The following is a 27929-nucleotide window of genomic DNA, read 5'->3' on the forward strand; positions in this document are numbered from 1 at the left end:
AGTAAGCTGTATGGTCATCAGGTACTTACACTTTTATGGTTTTATTTTGCCTTTGAAGTTTTCATGGGGGTGGACAGAGCTATGGGACCGTTATATTCAAATTTGCCTGGTTACAAAAAATAAATGATTCCCTTGTAACATGTAAACCAGATGGCTTGAGGTCAAACTGTACCTACCACATATCAGATTGAATTACCCAAAAATATATCAGACGTAAATTGTATGTGATAAGGACAGGAACTCTTTTACTCAAAAACATCCGAGTACCTCTTAATCATACAGCTGGTAGCAACTTGTTACTTTCTCAGCATGAACTATGATGTTTGCTACATGTAACGCAAAAACATGGGACAAAACACACACCAAAGACACACAAAGATCTACTAACTTTATCTATTTTGGGTTTGCTGACACTAACAGTTACACCTACTCAAGAAGAACTCTAAGGGGGCTGATATTTTTTTTTTTTTACAATTGTTTACTATTACAGGATTATAAATTCTCATATCAATGGGAAAAATTATCTACTTAAAGGGATTACCAAACAGTGGTCATACTGATCAGGTGACCCTTATGTACAGATGAGGTCACTTGTACGGGTTTGACTGCATATGTTGTTTTAAGATGACCTGAATGATCAGAACTATTTGGACACCTGACTTTATTTCACACCATAATGTACTGATCAGTCTTATTTTCAGAGATTCACATACTTGAGCTGTGTAGATTTGATTGGCCATTGTAGGAAGATGTTTCACAATTGTTTCTGATGGCTACTTGTCTCCAAATCCCTCCTGGGATTTCATAGCTTGTTTGAACTGTTCTAAAGCTTCTGGATTCTGGGTTGCCCAGTTCTGTGTTCTGGTCTCCTCTAGCCAACCTGAGGAGGATATCCGTCCTTGCAGAAGTCCAAGAAGGTCTTCTAGAGATTCTTCTTTCACTGAAGAAAACAACATATCAGTTAATTCTGCCTATCCTGCACTTAAGTTCTGTCACTTATTTTTTGGTAGCCACAAATAATTTGAGTTTGAAATTGAAGAAACGAAGTTCACAGATCCTTCCTTCCTTTTGTTGGCATTGCAACATCTATACATAGCATTATGTTAGAAAACAAATGTTCCAATATTGACAAAAGGAAGGATTTGTGAACTTTGCACATATTACTGATATCAGTCAATGTCTTAAAATTTAAATGTTTAGCCATGACAAGCTGGACAAAATAATACCATGTCCTTCATTTCATGTGCAATCATGACCTTATATCACAAAATAACTTGTTTCTCTCAGGAATGAAATTCTCAAAGACGAGGGCGAAAACAAAGTAGACTAGAAATGGACAGATGTACTAACTCTAAAACATAAGATAGCAAAAAGAAAGATAAGTTACAAGGGATATAGAATTCTATTAAAAGCTGTTTGTTGTTCAGACAGACTGAACTTTACCTGTCACTGTACATGAAGCATTGAAAGACTGAAAAGATGTAAGTCACAAAATGGGGAATCAAGTGCTCTAAAAAGGCAAGAAATGTGACATGAGAATCTATAGCAACAAAATAGAATTAAAAAAACAAAAAGTGCAAAAAAAATAAACAAAATGGAGACTTAACAATTGGAAAAGTAAAGAGAGCAGAGTGTGACAGTACCTTACCATCGGCACTGGTTGGTGCTTCTGCATTATCAGCTTGTGGTTTGGTGAGGCCATTCTCAGCACAGTCCTTCAACACTGCTGCTATCCTCTCCATGCCTTAGGAGGGATATCATTACATTAGAATCATCTCCATGGAAATGTGGCAGTAAGGATATCCATGTTCTAGGAATCTTTTATAAAGCTTGATGCTGTGTGTACCTACAACAACTGTTACATCTTCAATCTATCAATATGTACACATGTACTTTGTCCCTTATATTTTGCTCAGGTCACACACAAGTTTAAGGTATATGTCATAACATAATGAATGCATCCCCAAAGAATTTAACTTATTAAGTTATTGGAAGAAATGTATTTTTTTCATGCTCTTTTCACCTACATGTAGAAGGAGGACAGAGGTCTAGCTACATTCCTGAGAAAGTAACATGTAAAGTTGCTGCTTGTACTTACCCACTTCTAGATGGTCCCTGTACACTGTGAAAACCATGCGGAAGAATCCAGGCTCCCCACAGTTGAATGCCTCAATACCAGGTGTGAGGTAAACTCCTGTGCAGAATTTGCAATATTCCATGAGCACATAATATATCTTATACCAGTTTGTAAAAGACAACAGAATTTTAAGTGAAACACTGTAGGCTGGTATGTTACATTGCTCGGTTACACTGATCAGTACTCGTTGTCCTGTTCTGAGCAAGCTGCTGTGTTTATTGTGATGTCATCAAAGTAAAATTTATGTTTAATTTAATTGCCTGGTGGCAGGAATCAAGAGCTGGAAGTATGACGTTGCATGGTATATGATGTTCAATAATATCAGAAGAATGTATATTTGGTGCAAATGTCCTTGTCAATTGTATTACACTATTTTTATTGAAATTAATAGAGAATTCTTGTATTTTGGTGTCATAAACACTTTAAGAAGTACATCTACCAAGAATGTCAACAATACCAGTTACAGTACCTGCATCCATGAACTTCTCAAACAGCACAAGTTCGTTCTCTGGAGTCAATGGCTGGATGTACTGGAAATGAACAATAGCGAGAGTAAAACAAGCTGGTTATTAAAAAAATGAGTTGTAAGTAAATGATTCAAATATTCAAACTGTTGAGGCTGTTTGAAGATGATGAAAACATGTTGAACATTTTGTATTCCAGTTCACATCTGGATAAAATGCACACAATAATTGGTATTCAAACATGAGAAAAATTTGGAAGCCTACAACATCATCAACGTTCCACAACAGGGAGAAGGTTTAGAGACATGTGTAAGAAGTGGTAATGTAGCATCAAACAGGCTCACCTTCCTGAAGTCTGCCCAGATGTACAGTCCTGAAGGGCTCTTGCGGACTGGTATACCTAAGGCTGACAGCTTGTCACACATGTAGGAGCGAGCCTCCCTCATACGGGAGTACTTGGTAGGGATGAACACATTGTCCAGCCATTCTGGTAGAAAAAGGATTTAAAAAATTCCATTCAACAATAACACAATACTACTTCAGATTAGTAGTTGCAATCAAAACCAGCAAAAAACTACTGTGATCATAGCAGCCAAACATGTTTTTAGCAATGAAACTGATGTGGCACTGTAGGTGATCATTCCAAACTTTCTACTTCATCTATTGTCAATATAGACCCACATTATACATGTACCTCTACCTTTCACAAGTAGATTGACAGGGTAGGTTTCAGAGGGAATGACAAAACAACATACATTGTACCTTTATCAAGAACAATCTCGGTCAGTACGTGCTGAATTGGCCCAGGAATCATGTTGAAGTAGACTAGGGCATCAACAGCTTTGTTGACAGCTTCGTTCACACTGTAGAGTACACCACATCGCATCCCTGACATGCAGAAGTCCTGAAACAATACATCAAGAAGAGCTATTTTCACAGTAATACATGTGACATGTACTCAAAACTGTGACAATGCTTATTGGATTTAAACAATCCTTAGTCTTTCCAAAAATTGGTTGGTTATCAGATCCCTTGTACAAATGATAAAAGCTGCTTATTATGATAACCTTTATAATACAATTATGCCCTATCAGGCTAGTACATGCATGGAAATACAGAGGTAACGCTAGTTCACCTTTATTCACTGGGTAACCTATATCCGTTATCTGAAAAACAGGATATTTAGGAATATCAAGTTGACGGGCGGTGGTTTCAAGTTGCAATATCTTCAAAATATTGCAGTTTGAAACTACCATCCGTCGAAGTGATATCCCAAGATAGCCTGCTTTAAACAAACCGAATATAGATTACCGGCGGATGAAGGTGACCCAGCGTTACATACATGTAAAGTAAAAGGGCTTTTAATACAAATCTAAAACATGGGTTCTAAGACTACTTTAATGCATAGGATTGGCTTGTGCTCCTCTTGTGATAACAGTGAATATACAGATTGTGGTGGCTTTGTTAAGAGCATGATCAAAATGCAATAAAAATCAATTTTTCAGTACTAGCTGAACTTCAATTGTCTAAACTTGCTACAATCTGAATAAATATTTCTATAGTTCTATAGCACTATAAAAACTTAAGTCCAAATGTAAGGAAAGGTCATCATTAAAGATGAAACCTCCTTGATGAAACATATTTTTTCATCTATTGTAATACGATTATACATGTACAGACAACTATGTGTAAATGACAGAAAACTAACCGGCATTGTGAGAACATTTTAAAGGCGCCCATAGCAGTTTTTTTAGTCTTTTCAAATTTAATTTTAAGTCATTTTTACACACAGTAAGCTTGAATAACACTATCTCATTGCATATCGACCTTTATTGAGCAAAGATGATATGTCGTTGAGTGGTGAGAACTCATTAAAAATCTGAGTGCTGCACGTGCCATTATTTCAAATTTGTGGAACGCACGCGAACATGACCGATGAATCCCGAACGCTTCCGGAGATGTGGTCACTTGTTCGAATAAAGTTTCGATTTGCGAACGGGCGAATCAGATTCAATTTGCTCGGTGACCTCATGCGTTCGAAAATCTCCGAAAAGTACCGACGGGAAACCGTTAGTGGTTCGATCCTGTGCTGATTTATTGTAGGATATAATAGATCAAAGGGGTCCGTTTGCGGCATGTTTGTGCGTCCTTTTAAACGCTGAAAGTACGAAATAATGACACAAATGTGCTAGAATGGTGAAGTAAATGTCAATACCGTACCGATTGTCTCATCCAGAATATCCCCAATTTTAATGCACTAAAAACTGCTCTGGGCGCCTTTAATCAAGTTAATGCTTCAAGTCTAATTTCTCCAGTACTCACTTTGGCAAAACCCCACACCAGGTGGACTCTCTGTGGATCAGGGATACTGCAACAGATTATGTATTGCTTGATTGTAAACATGTATGTGTATGTGTCATTTTTACACCAGGCATCATCTTAAGTTCTTCTAATCAATATTGACACTACTTTTTTATTTGCAGACATTTGTTTATTTGTTTGAACCTTTGTTTAGCTTTGTTAGGTGCTCCAAGGTAACTTTTAAACCGTTAAGTGTTTTGCCTTTTCCTTGGAAAACACAAAATAAGTACTTTAACCCAAATCCACTTTCCGTGAAAGAGCTCTTATGCTAGGGAACACTCACAGTAAACAGTACTACATTGTCATGATGTTTATGAACTTACAATTTTGCAATAGATAATCATCAACAATTCTACATGGAAAAAGCAGGGTAGGAGACAAGCTCACTTTGGCAGGCTGAGGACACTGGTAAACTTGGCCTCGGTGTCAAATATGGACATCATGTAGATTTCATCCATGATGACATGGAGGGAGTGCCTGAAAGACAGGTCACAGTACATAATAAGAGGTAAGTCTGAGCTATCACAAACCTGGATTCAACAACCTATCAAGGGACTGAGGAAATGTTGCTTCTGACAGGGTGGGGTGAACTATGTTTCTATGGATGGGACTGCTTTAATGTGGCTTGTGACTGGAGGTGTGATTAAACAACACATAAAAAGTCAAGACGACATCTTACCTCCAACATAATATGCTTCAAAGAATGTCCAGAAATCAACACTGCATTACTGTAAATCTCAGATGCTATTCTAGAGTAGAAAAAATCAGTAGATATTTTATCAAAGCTTGATACTATTGCAATTTGATGTTAGTGTTTTTCTTACTGTCATAGTATTGTTGTTTCTGGGCCAGTAAACAAGCTCACCTGTGGCAGACGTTTAAGATGTCCATGATGAGTTCAGCACTGTAGATATCTCCCAATGGATTGTGGGGGTTGATGAGAAGTATGCCAACAATCTTCTTTCCCTATCAGAGACAGAAAGAAGTTACAGAGGTTGTCAGCTGCTGAAAATGTGTTATTTACGAACACATTACAACAATGTTTTGACACTAACCTCTGCTGTGGCTTTGTTGTAGGTGTCCTCAATCTTTTTGGCAGTAAGTTGGAAAGGCATTGTGTCTCCTTCTTCCATCTACAACAAAAATGAACATGGAAAATATTTCAAAGTACACATTAGAATATGTGTTAATGTATCATGTCAAATATCCTTTTGTGAGACTGTCTTACCCTCTCATGCACTTGATGAACTCTTAAAAAGATGAAAGCACAAAATACAAATTGTAATAATAGATTATCCAAAAGGATGTCCAAAGCCCAAACATCAAATATGTTAGTGCTAAATGATACTACATGTATCTTGTTTATAAACAAATAGTTGTGGCCCCTTTAGTTGTACATGTACCTACCTTACTGGTAAGGTGGACAGGCACTACATTGATCTCTGCTCGCCCTCCCACATCCCAGAACACACCTCCATAGCATGGCATGGGCATCATGAGACAGTCTATATCACAGGAAAATATCAGCAAATGCAAATAAAACAGCTGTACTTTTTTTAGAGAATCATTCTCTTATGCTAAATGACTCCATAACTCTGAGAATAAAATTATGTAACATTACAATCATGTATAATAACAGGAATTCTACTGCACCATGACTGTAAATCTCCAAATATTCCTGTTGGTTTTCTTTTAACAGATTTCGAGAGATCTCTTTAACAGGAATTTACTGTGAATATGCATAAAATCTGTTGCATCACTACTGTACTAAAATTAAATGAATTTACAATATCCAATAGCCTCACTGCATCAAAAATATCATTTGCAGCTTTAAGAGCGAATGTCTGTAAGGGTCAAACAATGGTGGCAGGGGTCAAAAAATAGATTTGGCTCATATTTTGCAGTGATAGTACTTGGTACACAACCCCTCAAAATAGCTTTCTTTCTGCTCAGAACCTCTCGTTGCTATGGCAACAGGCCAAAGAAGTTTATGGGCCATTTTTCCAGATTTTGGCATGTAAAAAACATGAAAATTGGCCAACTTTAGGGCACTAATACTGATCAATGCTTTAACTTACAAGCAAAAGCAGAATGTCCTGATTAGAGCAATGTCTGAACTTGCATTAAACAGCAGTAGATAATTTAATCTTCTGTAAAATCTATGGTCACGGGCAACCTGAATGCAATACACTGTTTTCACGTTCCAAAAAAACTGAAATTTTGCCTAACTTTGAAGCACTGAAAGTCCGTAAGTGTAAAGATTTTTCGCTTGCAATTCACACCAGATAATAACCCACTAAAGAGCTATTAGATGAATGCTTGCAAAGTTTGGGTTCTTGTTTTGTTGCTACGCAATTATCCTTTAAAGTGGGTCAATTTTCATGATTTTGAGAAAATGTCATTTTTTGCTATCTTTGAACTATTGTAAGTTCCAAACCAAACTTGTTCTGTTATTGGAATTTATTTGAAAGATAAACCAATATATTGTCTATCAAATGCATGCTTGTAAAGTTTGCGTTCATGTTTTGCTGCTACGCAATTGTCCTTTAAAGTAGGTCAATTTTAATGATTTTGAGAAAATGTCATTTTTTGCTATCTTTGAACTATTGTAAGTTCCAAACCAAACTTGTTATGTTATTGGAATTTATTTTAAAGATAAACCAATATATTGTCTATCAAATGCATGCTTGTAAAGTTTGTGTTCTTGTTTCGTTGCTACGCAATTGTCCTTTAAAGTGGGTCAATTTTCATGATTTTGATAATATGTCATTTTGTGCCATCTTTGCACAATCATAACTTCCAAACCTTCCTTGTTCTGTAATTGAAATTCACATGGAATATAAACCAATATATTGTCCATCAGACGCATGCTTGCACATTTCAGGTTCTTGTATTCTAGCAGAGTATGCACATATCTGAAGTAGGTCGTATTCCACTAATCTTGTTGTTGAAAAAAAAACAGTTACTGTAATACACATGTCACAGTCTTTGTTTTTTATAGAAACAATGTAACAAACACGCTATCACCATAAAGAAAAAAAAATGTAGAGATTCTACACAAAGTAATACTCGTCTTCAATGTCCCTAATCCCCTCTTTCATGCAGGGATAAATCATAATCCAGTGGCACAAACAAATGTCTCAAGGCCCCCTCTCACTTGACGTGCGGCACGCTTGCGGCATTGCTGCGTTCGAAAACGCAGATGTACCGCCACGGAACCTAGAGGTGCCGCAAGCAAACCTAGAAGTGCCGCAAGCAAGCGCGACGTTTTTTAAAAAGTTTAAAAATAACGCAAGTGGCAAGATGCCGCAACAGTGCCGCAACGGTGCCCCAACGGTGCCCCAACAGTGCCGCCACCATGCTCCAAACAGTATCAAGGATATATTTTGCCTATTTTACACCAAGAATCAAAAGTAAACATCATTTTATCAACGAAAAACTATTTTAGATGCATTTCTAATAATTTTACAGCGGTTTTCGATCCAGTTAAAACACTGCGAATTCCAGAAAACTTACCTTGTATCCGTATTCAGAGTTAACTTAAAAATACATCTTTTGATTTATTTAATGGAAAGTAGGTCAGTATTTTATACTTGAAAACAAAAAATAAGTAACTGGTTTATCGATTAACCTACGGATGTAGAGATAAAGGTTATCGTACAACGTTCAAAAAGAAATTATTTATGTTGGATGATAACGAGTTTGCGTTTGCGTTATAACGTTACAAGCTAATCATTGCTGGTAGCCTGCCACCGATAAAATACAAAATTGCAGTCATTCAGACCCATGGGCCATATTTTTCTCACTTTTTACAAATATGATAGACTTAGACATCAATAGGCTGGCAAGCCATCCGCCGACAATGAAAATACTCAGCGTCATACAAAAGAAGTATGAAATATCAAACATTTTCATTTTAGAAATTTGCAAAATTGGTGAATAAACATATAAACATACATAATTACACATAACGTTACATGGTGCAAAACGTACACATCGAGTGAAATCTGTTATATAGTTCGTGTCCGTTCATTTGGGTCATTTCCTTTACTGTAAAAGTCTTTCAAGGTTATTTATAGCATATGTACCATATAATTCATTATCATAAGGGAAATCTTTTCATTATAAATCTCATTTCTCATCATTTTACGGTGATTTTTCATAAATTGACAACGCTGCAATTGTCAATAACATGTTCATGCATTTAGTCTAGAAATGCAACAGTGCCGCACGTCAGTGTGAGTGCAAGACAAAATCGGCGAAATTAACAAAACAGTACCGCAGTGAACGAACGCAGCAATGCCGCAAGCGTGCCGCACGTCTAGTGAGAGGGGGCCTTCACTGATACCGTAAGGCTTTTGCGTATGCCGCGGGATTAGCCCTACATAGGAGGGTGTGTCAGATGCATCCACTCAGAACTTCCAAACATTCTGATATCTCTGCAGCTACGCACGCTGCGTATACTCGTGTATGACTACAGTCTACAGTCTTATATGTTTGCTTCCCACAATATTGACTCTCAAAGACTTAACTTGTTTCAACTTTGAACAAATATCACCAATATCAGTGTGTCTTTCTATTCACAGTAGCATACATATAAGACAAACATGCGTTTGGTCAACTTCTGCAATGTCTGTGGCCAGTATTCATTTTGAACAATGGCAGGAACTTGGGTACTCTTAAGGTTTTTCCACAAATGCTGACTATACACCGGCAGTGATTATTAATGACACATCTACATAAAAGTGCTCACATTTCAGGGCTCACAGTTCAATCTTCAAGATTACCCATAAGTTCCTGTCCATGGTCAAAATAAGTACACAGAAATAGCAGAGGGTGTACATATTGTTCACATGAACATGGCACTGTAAGTGGAAAGATGCACAGAGTTTGATGAAAAACACAAGTTAAGTCTTCGGGAGTCAATATTTGTGGGGACGCAAGCATGTTTAACTTAAGTCACTGTAGACAAGGTGGTTCAACGGCAAATCTAGTAGAATGTTCAGAAGTTCAGAGTAGATGCATCTGACTTTTACAACGAGCATGACTGTGTAGAATCCCTTCAAATGCTTCAAATGTTTGTTTATCTTTAGTGTGGTTACACATTGTTAGTGTTACATTAATTCTATAAAAATGAAGACTACCATGTCTGGTGTATCGCCATTGTCAAAAACAAGTTTTAGGATAAGTGCGAAAAACGACCTACTTATAGGGACATGTACGTATTCTGCTAGAATACAAGAACCCCAACTGCGCCTAGTCATGCATTTGATAGACAATGAATTGGTTTATATTTCAAGCAAATTTCCGTTACAGAACAAGTTTGGTTTGGAATTTATCACTGTGCAAATATAGCACAAAATAACTATCAAAGTCACGAAATTTGAACTACTTTAAAGGATAATTGTGTATCAACAAAACAAGAACTCAAATATAATCACATATCTGATAAACAATATATTGGTTATTTTAGTTACACAACAATTTATTTACAAAAGAATTTATGATAGTTCAAATATAGCAAAAATGACATATCATCAAAGTCATGAAAATCAGCCCACTTCAAAGGGAAAATGTGTACCAACAAAACAAGTACCCAAACTTTACATACGTGCCTTTGATAAACAAGATATTGGTTTACATTCCAAGTAAATTCCAATAACATAGCAAGTTTGGTTTGGAAGTTATGATTGTGCAAAAATGGCACAAAATGACATATTATCTAAATCATGAAAACTGACCCACTTTAAAGGACAATTGCGTAGCAACAAAACAAGAACGCAAACTTTACAAGTATGCATTTAATAGACAATATATTGGTTTATCTTTCAAATAAATTCCAATAACATAACAAGTTTGGTTTAGAACTTACAATAGTTCAAATATGGCACAAAATGACATTTTGTCAAAATTATAAAAATTGACCTACTTTAAAGGACAATTATGGAGCAACGAAATAAGAACACAAATTTAATAAGCATGAGTTTCATAGACAATATATTGGTTTATATTTGATGTAAGTTTCAATAACAGAACAAGTTTGGTTTGGAAGTTATGATTGTGCAAAAATGGCAAAAATGACATATTGTCAAAATCAAGAAAATTGACCCACTTTAAAGGACAGTTGCGTAGCAACAAAACATGAACGCAAACTTTACAAGCATGCATTTGATAGACAATATATTGGTTTATCTTCCAAATAATTTCCAATAACAGAACAAGTTTGGTTTGGAACTTACAGTAGTCCAAAGATAGCAAAAAATGACATTTTCTCAAAATCATGAAAATTGACCCACTTTAAAGGATAATTGCGTAGTAACAAAACAAGAACCCAGACTTTGCAAGCATTCATCTAATAGCTATTTAGTGGGTTATTATTTGGTGTGAATTGCAAGCGAAAAATCTTTACACTTACGGACTTTCAGTGCTTCAAAGTTGGGCAAAATTTCAGTTTTTTTGGAACGTGAAAACAGTGTATTGCATTCAGGTTGCCCGTGACCATAGATCTTACAGAAGATTAACTCTACTGCTGTTTAATGCAAGTTCAGGCATTGCTCTAATCAGGACATTCTGCTTTTGTTTGTAAGTTAAAGCATTGATCAGTATTAGTGCCCTAAAGTTGGACAATTTTCATGTTTTTTACATGCCAAAATCTGGAAAAATGGCCCATAAACTTCTTTGGCCTGTTGCCATAGCAACGAGAGGTTCTGAGTAGAAAGAAAGCTATTTTGAGGGGTTGTGTACCAAGTACTATCACTGTGCAAAATATGAGCCAAATCTATTTTTTGACCCCTGCCACCATTGTTTGACCCTTACAGACATTCGCTCTTAACACCTCTAGATGAAATTCCAGAACTTAGATTATAAGTTCCTCCAAAAGTACACTAACACTGTCTTGGCTTTACAATTGAAACACCCAAAGAGCACTCATACAGTAAAAACCTTCAGAAATGCAACATATTGGTATCTACCATAGCTGCAATACCTAAAATGATCAAAAGGGGACATTGCAGCACAGTGCCCCTATCTGGCTAACTGACCAGGAATTTTATCCTCTTTATCTAGTATCTACTATGTTGCTACATGTAAATAAGTGCTGTAAGTATTTTTCCATTCCAGAAGTGTCCTAGACTACAGAGAGTAAACGAGTTAAGATGGACACTTTATGTGCCTAAAACTAAAACCTATTTTCAGGGAAGACTTGCTACTGAGAAAACACACACCTCCTGGATCTCCTATGCTGGATGCAACAAGCTCCATCATTGGTCCAGCACCGTTGCACACCCTCACCTGTGGGAACACAAGCTACTGTCACACAAGAGACATGTGGCATCTTCCTCAGCTCTTTTGGGGATGATACTGAAAATATTCTCATATTCAGGAGATGAGTTTTAAGTGATGACCAAACCACTTGCATCACAGGGTGGATGTATGCTACAACACTCAACAACCGAAAGTGACTGAAGATGTTGAAGATACCCTTGATGTGCTTGAATGTCGTACATGCTGTTAGAACACTTTGGAATGTAAATCAATAATTTTATGAATGTCTCTGATGCTATACAAATACAATGTAGCTTGGTGATCTGCAAGAATGGGGACTCATCTATTCTTTTGTTGGATATTGTGCTTCACACTTATTGTGTATTGCAGCTACATGCCTCAGGTGCTCACAGGCCATGTCTTCCAAGATCTGCATAAGTACAAATGTACAAGTATAATCTAACATGCAAAGGTGTTAATCACGCTGCTCACATTTTTTGGATCCAGTGGTTTTGCTGCATTCAGCCGCTCAGTGAGGAATTCAGCCAATGCCCCACGGAACCTGTTGGCATATACATGTACATGCAAAGTATCAACGGTAGAATTTCAACTGTACTAAAACACCTGTTCTCCACTGTTACATAAAACAATCAATAACAATCAATAATAAAGCAATAAATGACATAACACTTTATTTATTAAGAAACAGTTTGAGATAGATACCCATTATTCCTGTACACAATGGCGCAATTCTACTTACCTCAAGTTCCCAGCCATTACATCATAAAACAGCATGTGAGGTGCAAGCGTCTGTATCTTGGGTTCAGCCAGCTAGACAAATATTGCACATATTATATTTCAGTACTTTCATACAATCACTGAGTATGATATCAACATGACTTTCTGATGACCTTTGTCTTCCCACAAAAATATATAAATACCACTGTAATTAAATACCATATTATACAGCATTCCTGGCCATTATAGAAAAATCTTACATGCCATGATGTGGGGTTGGGGTTTTGTGCGCGTGAAAAATCTGCGCGTGAAATATGCAAATTAGCTGATTCCAAGGGATTAAAAGTTTTTGCAGTTTTATACTTAAACCCTCAAACAAGATGGCACAAAATGGAATCAAGTATCATATTGTTGCATTCTTGAGTACAAAATCTTGAGTGCTTTTCAAGTGATTTTTAGATGTTAAGTTTTCATGCGCAAAAAAGTTTGAAATTTGCGCGTGAAACAATCTGCTTCAAAAAAGATGAAATTAAGCTTCTAGAATGGAGAAAAGCCTGAAATTGTTACATCACACAATCTAAAACATCGTATGTGTAATTTTTCTATGTATTTCTGTCAAATTTACTTGATTTTGAAATGTTCAAAATATGCAAATCAACCTATCCCCAAGGGATCTAAAAATCTTCTTTTTTTTCAAACCCAAAATTCAGGTAACAGATGGGAAATTGTATATTAGGTTCACATTTTTATGCCTTAGAATCCCTTGCTGCACATTTTCTGACATATTTCAGGAACTTTATTTTTTCACGCGCACGCGCAAATTCTCCACGCGCAGAAAACCAATTCCCCATGATGTGAAACCTGACTGTAGGATATTCTTGTGATGCTCAGGTAATAACTTCTGATCTGTACATATGCATGTAGCTGGGTGATTTTCCATTTTCAATGTTCAATCTGTGATTTCTGTTTTAGCACATTAGCAATATTTAAGGCTGCTAATTTAGGCATGAAGACTTAAGTTTACTTAACGCAAGATGTTTTAGACACTGCATACCTTTTTCTCAAAAACATCAAACATCAGCTTGTTCTCACTGACTCCAAAGTCCACAATACCCTGAAAGTAATTCATACTTGGTAAGCGCTTACACAATCTGGTATCTTAATAAAAGAACAGGGAACAATGGATGCCAAACCGGATAGTGAGTATGAAGAAGCTTGGGATTCAATGTCTGTTTTTCCTGCAATTGAAAGGGGGGTGGGGGGAGAAGATTTACCGAACTGCACCATCTCTTGGGTTAAACTCAAAGAGAAGGCTTTATATACCTGGGGTTCAGCAAAGAGATTGGACTGACTGGATGGTTAAGTGCAGTGAAGGTGGTACAATAGTATTTAAGGTCAAAGTCTATAACACTTTTTCGATAACATTTACTGTATTCAGCTACATTGCCAACAGGGATAGCCTGATTTAATCGTGCTTCTTTGGCCTGTCCTACATCCGCGGGGAGGAGCCTACTAGCTCCAGATAGCAGAGTTTGCGTTACACAGACTTGAACCAACAGGGATAAGTAGAAAAATTGTTTTCTTTGATGTGTAGAAATTAGATGGGGCAAGTAAGAAAAGAAGCAGAAACAAACATGCCGACACCCGGGATCGAACCCGGGTCGGCAGATTACAAAGCAAAGTTTGGATCTGGAAGTCACAAATGTGAATTCTAACCATTACTGTTTACCAGACATATGATACAATGTGTGAAATACTGGAAAGGGTCCTTCTGCTAGGGACACATCTCACATCCTGCAAGACTCCTACAAGGAAGATTGATAACAGTAGGGGTACACTCCAATGTGTGAATGTTAGTAGATGAAAATGAAACTGATCAGTTTTGCCCGGGAAGTTATACTGTGTTACTGTGTGCTCACTATAACACCCTTGCTTGTAAAGAAACATACAAAATCGGTACATATACACCTTGATGCAATTTACATGTACCTGTAATGTGATACAAACAAAAACAGCATTTAGCAAAAGAAATCTGAGACTGAGGATCATGAAGTTGAACTCAAGAACATTACGTACATATCGTAGACTTCTTAAATCAGTATTTTGGATAGACATCTGGCTACTAGTACTTATATATACTGGTTGAAACCAGTTTGCCATTTGTGCCAATCCACTCATTTTCTCCTCATTCATATGATTCTCTTGCTGGCCCTGAGGGCCTGTGCCTGGAAACCAGTACAAATCTGTACAGGTATATGGATGGCTTTGCATCCCCTGCTGTGATTTAGCCCACATCAACAACAAACCAACCTCTGGACTGTCTTTGGGGTGAAAAGGAAAGGACTTGACTTTCCAGCCAACATCTGAGATCAGGAGGTTTGCCTGCAGCCTAGCCAGGCTTTTCTGCACCCTCCCTGAGAGATCATTTGATGCCATCCTTCCTGCACGTGTATCCTTCAAGGTCTATAGTAATAGTATGAAGTCCTTTGCCCTACTGACAGACTTAAAATGAATGTAGCAGCAGCTGAGGGTAAAACAGAATGTTCCACTTTTGTAAAGAAACACTCTTTACACACTAATCTTTTGGTATGATTGTATCAAATTATTAAATTTTATTCTTACTTAACAAGACAAAATCTGTCTAATCTAGAGACAAATCTGATTTTATGGATTGTTTTGGGTTGTTGCATCAGGATAAAATTACTCCCCTATTATATAAAAGTGGAGTAATCCGTAAGAGGTCAAATTGAGGTCAGTTTTTGTCCTGTTTGTGACCCATGACTGCAAGCTGGGAGGGGCCCTCGGGGGTACTTTGAGAAGTACTGGTACTGGTAGAAGGTTGAAACATTTTCACATGTAGAGTAGTTTCAGCCAGGTAGGAGTTTATTTTACTCCAGTTTTGGTCACCCTTCCATTCAGTATCATGTTACTTTCATTGTTGTTCTTGTGGGTTTGTTGTTGTTGTTCAGATCCAGTGCTCTGAAATTGTAGAGAATGGGATGAGCTTTTATGTGCTCATCAAACCCGATTTAATATGGGACCATCCATTGAGAAAGGGGTGTGCGAACTCCAGAAAAAAAGTGTGTCGCGCAGAAAACAAGTAGGTGTCACGGAACTAAAGTTGGTGTGTGTGGCGCAGGCAAAGTAGGTGTGTAACTCTTTTCAACCTAATTGGTTGAGCACAGGGCTGTCTCCAGCACAAATTTGCTTCGTAGGGTGGCCAAAATTTTCACCCCATCCGATCCCAAAATCTGAATCATATGACATGAAATTGATGAAAATACCACTTTGGCAGGACAGTTGCAATTTTACAAATAATATTTTTTTCATTAAAAAGGTGTTTTTCCTACCATCTGTCTTAGCTGTCCTATTAATATTGTGCCCAATTGACACACTGCATTTTTCCCTATGACAGTTTACCCTTTGCTAAGGCCAGTAAGGGTAAACTGTCACAGTTAAATAAACAAAGGAGGTTAAAAACCTCCTTGAATAAACTTATATTCTTGAGCTTGATAGACCTTAAATGGCTTGGGGGTCAAGTTTATGATAATAAGTTGGGCTATCAAATTGGCCTAGACATACATGTCAATCAATTGTCACAACTACACTGCAAGTCACTTCATGAAACTTGTCTGACTTTTGAGCACTACTGTAATGTACATTATACTAGCAATCTAAATTATGTCTGGAATACAAACCTGAGAGTTTTCTGTTGTATCATATCCGTTGGCCTTGATTCTGCTTGCAAATTTCATCAAAAGGGCCCCTGTATGTTTCTTCACGGTAGTGGCACCACGTGATGACAAAGTGTGGAGTGGTACAGCTTCCACCATCATTCCAACAGGATCAGATGGATTGCAGCAAGGACCTTAGAACTTTCTTCACTCTACTGTACATAACCTTTAACCTTAAGGGCTCTACCAAGCTAGCCAGAAAGGGGTGTTTCCCACTGTGGTATATGCCAATGCAATGTAAAATTTAATAGTAAAGCTGTCATTCTCTATTGAAATGAAGCATGATGCTTTTTAATGTTACCTAATAGTGCAATGCAGATCGTTACCATGCATTATTCAGCTAAGCATACTAGGTCACCCCTACTCCTGTGTTGCAGAGGTTTACACCTTTGTCAGACACAGCCTTTCCATCTATAGAATCTGATCCATATGGTGAAAAGTAGGTTCACATAACACTAGGGAGACACAAATATGTAATGATGAGTTCTTCTGGTCTTGGAAGGCTGGAAGTTAAACTCAACACAGACATACACCACTGAGGTCAGGTGAGGTGTGGCAGACTTTTTTTGTGTACTTGGCTTGACTGGAACCAATTTATATTGCCGTGGTGATTGGCTAGGAGGTAGCCTTCCCTACAAAAGCAGGTCAGGTGAGGTGACACAGACAGGTGATATAGCCATGCAGTTGAGAGATTTCAGCTGACATCTGGCTCTTCTCGTTCCATTTAATGTACTAGTATATATCTTGTAAGTTATAATGGATCAATGTGGTCAATGGATGATGAATGTTTTTTTTTACTGATTGTCTGATAAAAGTAATGAAAAGATGTACAAAAAGATGAAAAGCACACCTCTGAGGCTCTTCTTTCTCTATACTTACAACTCAGTGTTCAAAATGTTCTCTGAAAGTATGTATGTTCAAGGAACCTCCTTTGTATCTTCATGTCCCACTATGATCGAACTATGATATATCTTGCTCAGCTGATGATATTATACAGTAACTATAACATGGCTTTCAGTTTTCAATTTCTTAAGACCAATCTGACCACTGACATTGGTATTTCAGCCCAGTAACATTACAGTCCTGGTGACTCTGTATGGGTGAACACAATTTTCTGGTTGTATCTTTTACATTCTCTAGCCTCAAGATGATGTAAAAAAATAAAACCAGAATCAGAAAATTATGTCCACCCATACAGTCACATGGGCTAAGCCTACTAGTACAGAAAACTTACCGAAGACCACAAAGTGTCAGCAAAATGTCAGTTTTTAGTCTTTAGTGTCTTAGCTTTAGTCAACGTTACAAATATGGTCTTGATATAAATCGCACCCGAAGGCATGCATGAGGGTCTGCATGCCTTTTTCCGTTAAGCGTTATGAGCCATTTTAATTCACCGTTAATCGTTACCGACCTGCTCTAATTCACCGTTAAACGTTATCGGTATATTCTTCGTGAAGCGTTATTGGTCGTTTTAATTCAACGTTAGTCGTTATTTGTTATCCCGAATTCACTGTTAAGCGTTACCAAGAAATTCTTCGTAACTAGTTATACACACGAATTCAAATACCAAATAAAACCCATGAAAATACAGGAAATGGCGTTTCTAAGGGTCCACATACAGATTTCAAAATTTCTCCGAGCCTCCCTACCTTCGGCTCTGGACAGGGTAAAATATGTTGTGGAAGCGTCGCCCTCACTCATTTATCACTCATACAGATTTCAGTGTCAAACTTTGCTTATTTTCGGGCAAAAAGTAACGTTACTCCTAGAATGCAGAAAATGAGGTTTCTCCGGTCCTCCCTTGCGACGGCTTGCACCTTTGGCGCTCACGACGACATGGCGAAAATATGTTTGGGGCGTGGGTTTTCGCACAAAAACGTTTTCTCTCTAATAGTGTGATTCAATCTAGCTTCGTCTTACAGCAAAATCTGTTCTTCAAAATGCAGTAAATGGCGTTTCAGGCGGTCCAGATTTTGAAATTTTCCCTGACTTATATTGCAACGTCTCGTGCTTTCCGAGCTCGAAATGGTAAACTATGTCGGGGGCTCTGGGGGTGGAGGTCAAAGCTATAACCATGTGTAATTTGATGAAAATGTCAAAATAAACCTAGCTTAGTCGGTCGGCAAAATTTGCCGAAAAATGCAGGAAACAGCATTTAATAGGGTCTTGATTTTAAAATTTTCCCGAGGGAAGATACCCCCGGACCCCCCTGGAATGCGTCGCGCCTTCGGCGCTCCATGTGCTGAAACAATAGTTCAATCCCCCCATAAGAAATTTGCTGCCGCCGTCTCTGTGTCGGGCCGGGAACTCTGCCTCCGTCAATTTACAGATGTCATGGACATTGTCCCTGTCATTCCTCCGGGTTCTGGGCACCTTTTGCTTCTCACAATGTCATTTATAGTCGGATATTTTGACCAATTGATATATTATATAAACTACTCTAGCGTTGTATGGATAGGAATGCACGGCAATGTTACTTTTAATTAGTGTTATGCTTTGTAACGTTAACTCCTTCTGAATTTACCGTTAAGCGTTACCGGGCCTCCTGAATTTACCGTTAAGCGTTACCGGGCCTCCTGAATTCACCGTTAAGCGTTACCAAGACCCCCCCATGCAGACCCTCATGCATATACAACAGAAATTCATTCAGTATATTAAAAGGGCAACAAGGTAGAATTTCCCTCCGGGTTGTGGCAAGGAGGTCCTTGGTTGTGGTGTGCTATTAAAATGAGTAAGTTATGTCCGACGTGAGATCAAGGGCGTTAGTCAGACTCCGATTTCAAGGTAACACGATTAGCTATGGTGATACACACCATTCTTCCGAGTTGGCCATGTTGTCTATTTATATTCAACGTTAATCGCTGCGTTTGTTACGTTACCTGTGGTTTAGAAATGCTGTCGAAATAACCTCGGCTCATGATCCGGGCACCGGCATTGGCCAAAAATGCACCACTAGCGAATGCATCGCATATTCTCTGGCCGCGTCGAGATATCAAAGGTATAGCCTCTTGACTGGTAACGTCTTTCCTCTGTGACACCGCCATCGTTCCCCACCGTACTTGGCCTTCTGGAGTGAACCGTTGGCTTTGCCTCTGCTATCGTCCGCTCATTCAGTCCGCGGCGATACCATTCACTTCCGGAAATAGGTGATTCGACGGACAAAAAACTCGCTTGCTCCTGGGCTTTGAAATAATATCATGCAACTTTTTCATGAGCCATATAAGCCCCTTTCTTCATAAATATTGCTGGCAACTTGCTACACTCTTTAAGAAGACGTCCCTTTCCGATTCGGCATGACATTTTATGAAAGAATCTGCACGGATTAGTGCGATATCATTTCAAGTCCTTCCATTCCGGTCAGTGGCGTAAATTTACGACGTGTGGAAAATGTGCAAGAAAGTTTATATCTTTGCACGCCATGTGCCATATTGTACCTTTACATACCACTAAGAATATGTTATCATGATGTAGCTCAATATGCATGGCCTATGTGGTAAATGTTGGTGGAAAGGGAAAACCGAATGTCGAATCGGTGGCATGTGAATTGGAGACTACGTGCATGTAGTGAATTTCCCGCGAAATCATAATTTAGATAACTTTCCACGTACCAGGGAAAGATTGTCAAAGATTGTCTTGGTTTCTTATTCAGAATGAGATGTAGGCTTTTTTCTACAATTTGCACAGAATGGTACCCAAATAGTATGTCGAAGGGGTTTATAGAATGAGGTTTCTACAGTGTGACACTCACTGCACGTGCGTAAAGTGCGTAAAAATGACATGTTACCTTGGAGTTAGAGCTCCTGTCATACCGGTTACTCATAGCCCTGTTGCCAGCAGCATCCAAAAATATCTCTCCCGCGCACAGTCGTTTGGCACGTTCCGATATAAAATCTGGATTCAGAGAATCTTCTGGCTGCGGGACCTCCGCCATGTCAAACATCCGCTTGTCAGTGACCCAGCCCGCTCTAGCCCCTCACTGGGAATGGCACCGTTACCGATACTTTCCTCTCGGACGATACCATTCAGTCCAATACAGAAATGCAGGGCACCATATTAGCGGTTTAATTATCCCCACTGTGCATTTGCCAACTAAACATCCAACTTACCCAGAAGATTCTTATCAAATACCGTGACGGTCGTATTTCGATATTACAATCTCTTTCTCGTTCGTTGCGGCAGTTGCCACCAAATACTAGAGTTCCACGAACCCATAACTTCGCCAAATAAACAAGGGTTATTCTAAAAGGTTGTCTGTTTTTGAGACCTTATAAATTGTGGGTGTTATGATGGTCCTGTCCTATTGTAGTGATCCTTAAAGCTTTAACGTATTATGCCAAGAATAGGTATGAAATTCTTATCTGAACAAAGAAGCAGTATGTAGGAGTGACACTAATTGGCATGATTAATGTCTAATAATCTTCATAGTGCGTTTAAAGGTCCTATCATGGAACGCAGTGTTTTTTAAACTTTCCTCTTTGATTATGCAATAGAATGTTATCTGCATAATTAGTACTAGTATTTAATCATGTAAGTTTTCGAACTTGACCTTCATTTTTGTGACCCCTACCTATCCACTAAAGATCATTAATATCCATTAACAACATCTCGAGTTACGTTGTTCACAGACAAACGCACTAACGTACAAAGCTCCCTGGGGACCAGTAGGAAAACGCCAGGCACATCATTTTCGAACTTGACCTTCCTTTAGTGACCCCTACCTATCCACAAAAGGTCATTAATATCCCTCAACAACATCTCGAGTTATGTTGTTCACAGACAAATGCAGCGGCTGGTTCTATCAGACTGGACGACCTGTCGCACCTAGCTTTTGGCCATTTATCTGCAAATGCCCCCGGCTAGTTGGGTAGCCCTGGCTGTATTTCTCACTATACAGCCGGAAAAATAAAACCAAATGAAATCAAATGCTCTCCTCCCTTAGTAGACTATGCAGGTTCCTTCACAACAGCACGGGAAAAAGATGCAGAGAAGATTTTGCGTCCCACACAGGTCATACCTTGATTCTCCAGGCCCTACCGGCAGCCGTGTTTAAGAAAATTTCGCCTCTGGCCTTGCATATTTGTTTGGCCCGGTCTGATATAAACTGTTGGCTCCCAACAATTTGTGGCTTCTCTACCACCGCCATGTTGAAGGACTTTGGTCTGTCGATCCCACCTTGACCCACCTCAGAATCCATGATACATGGGCACGCGTTTTTGGACGATACCAATCACACTTTATACTTGGTCTGAACTCATGTATTGAACGTTGACTTAGACCTCGAGGCAAATGCACTGTGAATGATCATGATGATGATACTAGACCATACTAGTACATGTATATCCAAAGAGGTTTCCTTTTTCAACCTCCTTGGTATATCATTTGTCTTTTTTGCGAAAGATAAGGCGCATTGTCTAATGTCCATACATTTATGACTCATTTGTATCCCACAAAAATCACAACATATGAGCATTTTATATATCAGTATGAGTAACCTTACTAGTAATAATTTTAAATAAAGCTACTAAGTTAAGTATCCGTCATTATGGGTGGGTACAGAAAATCCAGGTCCGGTTCGGGTCCAAAGGATCAGGTCTAGGTTTTTCCGAATTTTTTCATGTCAGATTTTTTGTACGATCTGAGTTCTGGCAGGTGACGAAAACGCGTTTTACACCGCTATCGTGCACAAATGTTCGCCGCACGACCAAATCCCCAACCGAAAAACGCTACGGATATTAAACGAACATTTTGGGAATGTAAAAGATTATATATTGCAATCGCGATAACGGAAAAGTCTGGAGCCAAAACTATAGAGAAGACCTGTGATTTGGCTAAAACAAATTCCGAACCGGTTAACTGAGTGGAGGACTAACATAATTTATGCAAATGAATAGTGGTTGCAATCATTTGGCGAAGGTATGGGGTCGTGGAACTCTACGTTGGTTGTGGCATTGCTGTTTACGTCAGCAAAACTTACCCCCAATGTTTACAAAGTTGCAAGATCACGCGTAGATATATCATTATAAAACGTACGTGTACAAATCTATTATTTCCCTACCTTGCACTGTATAGCAAATTAATTGCATGAAGATTTAAATTTGTCCTTCTTTATTTCTGCTGAATTGCAAGGAGCAGCTAGTCGCCCAGTCATGTTGTTGATGTAGAACACGACATACAAAATGTCATCTAATCAGGATCATAACATAATCTACATCACGAGGGAAAGCGGCAGTGGACCTCAGCTGACTCTCCAGTACTATCTGATCTGATGTCGTACTTTGACCTCCAAGGTAAACGTTCAGTCGACCAAACAAGTATCGCCCGGAAGTCAGTCATGGGACTACCATGAGGACGGTGCACTCAATTATCACCCTCCTTCTTTGACGTTTCTGACGATTATGCTTGAAAGTCAAAAATTTCGAAGCAAGGTATGATTCGATGTTGAGAACGTGACAGGTCGGTAGTAACTGAGTGAGTATCAGTATCCGTCGCATCGAAAAGACGGACGGGTCCAAAGTCTAACTTTTCTCTGCTAATGCTAATTAATCCACTGCCCAACAACATTAACTGCGACGTAGTTTCTATAAATCTTTAGATGTTTTGAGTTACTTAAAGTTACGATGACTTAAAGTTACTCAATGACGGTGAATTGTGAGTCCGAGATCTTGGTCGATAACTGGGTCAAGGATATATGATTTGCTGTAAGTAACGTTAAATAACATCAACGAAAGAACACTGAAAACGTTTCGAAACATTTGAAGTGTTATGGGTTCACAGAGTCAGCGTTAAGTTTCTGCTGAAGGCTCCATCCCAGCACTATGTCGAACGCCAGGAACTGGGTGAGTCATCACAGCATCGTAGTTTATTTTGATAGTTCTATGCTCTTTGACAAATGGCTTGTGTTGTTTTATGCTGTTCATGCCGTCTATGCTGTTGCTTTTTTCATTACGCAAATCTTACGCATAACATTGAATAGGCATGGTACTTGAAGAAAGGCTCTTCTCTAGGTTGATAAGCCGGCAATCACCATGGCCCCAGGAAAAACTAACGCTACATCAAAATGTGTTGCTAGGTCGGCCTTTTCTTGTTGGGAGCTATCAACAACTTACCTTACGTCATCATCAACTCAGCATCCAAGACCATAGCTCAGAGGTAGCAAAACATTCTTTATGCTAAGACTCTGACTGAGTATCTGATCTCTTTTGAAAGTAGGTGTTGATCATTCGGACATTGCAAACAGTTGAATATGAGATATCAAATGAGAGCAAAACATGATTGATTTGTCAATTTGCGTCAATTTCTGCGTTTATCCCCACCTCAATTCCCTTGAGCTGTAATGTTACCCAAACGTTTGTGAGCTGTTAGTGTAAGAACGAAAGTTAAATTTGTTGATTATTCCAGTTTTGGAGTGCAGAATTTTGTGGGACTGGTGTTTGGAGCAAACGTGTCATTAGCTGCATTTGTTAGAGGTATGTGTAATTTTTAACCGTCATGTATGGCCAAAACAGGCTTTGATTCTGTACTTCAGTCTTATTGCTTGATTTCTCAATGATGACCTCAATAAAATAATATAGAAATGAAATGGAAAGGACATTAGAAGTTCTTTTTGCTATCCCCAAAGACAGGCTATTGTAAAACTGCTATTCTTTTTCTTGATCGAAACTCTTACATTGCATTGAACATAGGGATGTTTTAGCTTCTCTTTCTGTGTTATTACTATTTCAGTGCTTAATGCATTTGTCCTCCTGAAGACCCCATACTGGACCAGAATATTTGCCAATGGAGTTCTCATGCTACTTGGTAAGCTCTGTTTGTCTGTTTACCTAGAACTAATCTCCAAGCAGATCTTGCAGTGGCATAAGATAGTATCATAAGCTTTGGAAGGAGTTTAGCGGCAGAAGAATTTCATTTGCTGTGGCCAAGGAAACTCCTCTGCCTGGCTAAACTCCTTCCCAAGCTTATGATATTATCTTATGTCACAGCAAGATCTGCTTGGGGATTAACCTAGAACAGTTTTCAACTCAAATGGTCAATTAACAAATCAGGGGCTGTACTATTTAAAAATGGGGGTGGGGGGGAGGAACTTTTTTCACAAATTTTGGAACCCATTTTCAGTATAGAGACCAAGAACCTTTATCAACAACTTAGAACTGAACATAACTTAAAATGCAACAGTAGGTAACAGGCAATAAGAGATTCACTGTGCATATGTCACATATTTTATTTACATCAATAAACTGTAATCTGTCTTTATTTTGTATTTTCCAGGCTTGTTTGGGGTGGCGTATGCTTTCAACTTTCCATTTGCTCTGGCATGCATTGTAAGTTTTATGAAGTGTAACGTTAAATAATTAATCATGACTAGTGGGTTTGAACATGTACATTTTGAGACACTATTTTCAACATTTGTTATCCAGTGCAGATGGTTTTATTGGGTTTCAAGTTTGCAAGTTTAGGGTAATCCCACACCCCCAGTACTATCATTGTTGGTTTGTCCCTTACTCTCCTATTTATCTTATGCTATCTACAGGTAGTTGCTGGAAGTAGTGCTGCATTTGGAGAAAAGTAAGTTGCAAAAGATGTTATCTGTGATCATCAGTTAGATACTTCAGAAATGAATAACCTTGTTAGGGATGATAAGTAAAACTATTAGAGGTGTGCCCCAACTACATGTCACTCACTCAGGGCCCGTAACCACGGTACATGTCAGGTGTGTTTAAAGTGCACTTGCATGAAAACCTGTACATACCTAGCTGACCACAAGGAAAACAACCTGCTTAGAGTTACTGAAAAGGAAATCTTTATTTTCCAGTGTTACCCTGGGTTACCTGTCCCTGTTTCCCAGCAAGCTGGTCAATGGTTGGTCCAGTGGAACAGGCATGGCTGGGTTACTTGGTGCTGGAATTTACATCATATTTGGTACATCTGTTACTTTCAATACTATCCTATGATGGCAAGGTTGAACCCTACAAGACATGTTTCCTGTAGCTATGTGTAGTGAATCAATTTCTGGGATGGAATTCCTTTCTCTGACACTTGACCATTGTGTTATTTCTTGAAAGTGAACCTTGGCAAGACTAAGATGTCTGTGCCTGTCCTTGATACTGACATTCTTTCTCCTGGGTGTCTTTCATTTATGCCTTAGTACTGACTCTGGTAATGAGCTGCTGTTAGTAAGCTGTTAGTGGCCTGTCCCTGGTACTGAAATTCTGCCAGATAGACATGTGCCTGTCCCTGGTACTGAAATTCTGCCAGATAGACATGCATCTGTCTCTGGTACTGAAATGCACTAGAAAACATGCCATTCCCTGATATCAAAATGCTGTCAGTAAGATAGTGTCTGATGCTGACACGTACTGAAATGATGTCAGAAAAACATGTGTCGGTACATAAATGCTGTCAGCAAGGCAGGTGCCTGTACGTGTCTAGCTGAGAGCATTTCAGAACCAGGGACTATGTTTACATCCTATTCTTGAGGCAAGGATTTCTTGTACTGTTCACAGGCTGTTCGGTTGGCACTGGTGGTGGCAAGGCAGAGCAATTAAAGTACTTGAACAAGTGAGTAATGTTTCCTCTTTATTTCTCAAGTCAATGTTTCCTATCTATTGTTTTTTTTTTACTTTTGTTCAGCATTCTAAAGTTCAAATGATTATGCCATTTTCACAGGATGGCTTTCCTTCTGACCACACCTGTTGTATTGATCTACTGGTTCTCCTATGCTAAGATCATCCAAAGGCCAAGGCAGGTGAGAGAACCAGCAGAAACAATGCCTGCAGAAGATGCAGAGGAGAGGAAAGCTCTACTGGACAACTGTAAGTCATGCCCTTGCATGTAGCAAATGTAGACTTACAAGGGTGACATCTATCATTTCACCCTCAAACTGCAGGTGCATCTACATCTGGTTGATGTTAGAAAGCCAGTATTTGACTAAGACTTTAGAAAACAATTGAAGGATCAATCCCTCAGAGCTCCTGCTTAGAAGTTATTTCTGTGGGCTATGAATTTGATGGCTTGACATGCTGTCACAAACTGCTCTTTACATTGCATGAATGGTGAGAAAAATTTTACCATAAGATTCATATCTACTGCCTATCCTTTCACAAACAGCTATAAACACAGGACAAGAAATTGTGGGAGAAACCTTCATGGCCAGGTTGTGGCGCTGCCTGAAACTGGTTCTGTGGTTAGCTGTAAATGTGAGTAGCAGTACTAGTTACTTACCTATTATCCTCTTCATCCTTGCAGCACTAGTAGTTCCTCATATATCTTAGTTTATGCTGCCATAAACATTTTATGACCATGGCAGCCAGATTAGTTGTTTTTCAGTTAACTTTTTCTAACTGAAAATGACATGGTAAGCAGAGGTAGTTTAAGGTGTTTGCTGGTAGCACCGGGCTTAAGATTAAGGTTGTCAAAGGCATTTTCAACATTACTGCATGTGCCTTTCCAGCTTGGCCTGGTGTACCTATTTGAGTATGTAGCACGAGCCTGTGCTGCAAAAGTACGACCCAAAGATGAATACAACATTGGCTGCCCAGAGCTGTACTCCGCACTGCAGTTCTGCTATCAGGTATGGTGCTTTTTATCATCGTCTCTTTTTGCTGCTAGATCCAATGTTAAAATTTCATGAGAATAGGATAAAGATGATTGCTTGCAAGTATATAAAATTGGACTCAGCAGACAGTGATCAAGGTGAATCCACAAAGCTGTCAAATGACTTCAATATGGCATAATTATAATAACCCAACTCGTGGCTGTCCAATGCTTTGAATGGGAGATCTTTCATTGACTTCAGTTATGGCGTATAAAAATCCGGGTTTTCTTCTTTGTTTCTGCAGGCAGGTGTTTTTGCCTCCCGATCATCTCTACAGATTGTCCAGATCAGAAGAGTGGAAATCCTTACCTTACTTCAGGGGATCAACATGGTGGTGTGGGTGTTGGATGTCCATGTAAGTACTATTGATTTCCATTTTTGGTCAGCTATTATATACAACAACCAGATGCCTACTCCATTCTTATTCCAGTCACGTAATAGATGCCATGTAATTTTCATACCACATGAATTGCTTCAAATTTATTTGGTTTGCTGACAAATTTATGTTGTTATAGAATGTGCTTTTAAGGAGCTCATTATTGAGTTGGACAGAAAACACATGGGTCTCAAGGAATTGACTCAGAAAAGCTAACGAGGGGTCCAAAGCCATTCTGACCAATTTAGCAGCAAAAAACTGCACT

The 27929-nt window shown here is 38.7% G+C and overlaps 2 protein-coding genes across 12 annotated transcripts; one reads left to right on the forward strand and one right to left on the reverse strand.

Annotated features, from left to right (window-relative positions):
- Window positions 1-24: 24 nt before the first annotated feature.
- LOC118405791 (1-aminocyclopropane-1-carboxylate synthase-like protein 1) lies at window positions 25-21943 on the reverse strand. Of its 6 annotated transcripts, none has more exons than XM_035805549.1 (16): window positions 21712-21938; window positions 14018-14077; window positions 12986-13056; window positions 12718-12787; window positions 12186-12252; window positions 6370-6467; window positions 6018-6095; window positions 5828-5928; window positions 5350-5439; window positions 4924-4969; window positions 3364-3505; window positions 2946-3088; window positions 2607-2667; window positions 2099-2194; window positions 1649-1744; window positions 25-940 (listed from the first exon to the last, which is right to left on the reverse strand). In XM_035805549.1, exons 1-16 carry the CDS (start codon window positions 21889-21891, stop codon window positions 774-776), a joined length of 1566 nt encoding a protein of 521 aa, XP_035661442.1. In that variant the 5' UTR covers window positions 21892-21938; the 3' UTR covers window positions 25-773. The 6 variants fall into 6 exon arrangements, with proteins under 6 accessions (XP_035661442.1, XP_035661460.1, XP_035661451.1 ...); XM_035805567.1 differs by lacking the exon at window positions 21712-21938 and adding an exon at window positions 20482-21046; XM_035805558.1 differs by lacking the exon at window positions 21712-21938 and adding an exon at window positions 19577-20395.
- Window positions 15520-27643, forward strand: LOC118405821 (battenin-like; the record flags this gene model as incomplete). Of its 6 annotated transcripts, none has more annotated exon segments than XM_035805625.1 (13): window positions 15520-15838; window positions 23472-23533; window positions 23767-23846; window positions 24096-24163; window positions 24420-24494; window positions 24963-25015; window positions 25225-25259; window positions 25507-25613; window positions 26198-26252; window positions 26361-26506; window positions 26802-26890; window positions 27145-27264; window positions 27533-27643. In XM_035805625.1, coding segments are annotated over 12 exon segments (960 nt in total), but the record flags the coding sequence as incomplete, so codon positions are not given.
- Window positions 27644-27929: the final 286 nt, after the last annotated feature.

Source organism: Branchiostoma floridae, chromosome 2 (assembly GCF_000003815.2).
Source record: "Branchiostoma floridae strain S238N-H82 chromosome 2, Bfl_VNyyK, whole genome shotgun sequence".
Classification (NCBI taxonomy): Eukaryota; Metazoa; Chordata; class Leptocardii; order Amphioxiformes; family Branchiostomatidae; genus Branchiostoma; species Branchiostoma floridae.

Coding starts and splice junctions, on each gene's coding strand:
- LOC118405791 (XM_035805549.1), bottom strand. CDS start 21,891: ATGGATTCTGAGGTGGGTCAAGGTGGGATCGACAGACCAAAGTCCTTC. Junction 13,057..14,017: donor TTGATGTTTTTGAGAAAAAG/GTATGCAGTGTC, acceptor ATATTTGTCTAG/CTGGCTGAACCCAAGATACA. Junction 941..1,648: donor AGCACCAACCAGTGCCGATG/GTAAGGTACTGT, acceptor TGTTTTCTTCAG/TGAAAGAAGAATCTCTAGAA.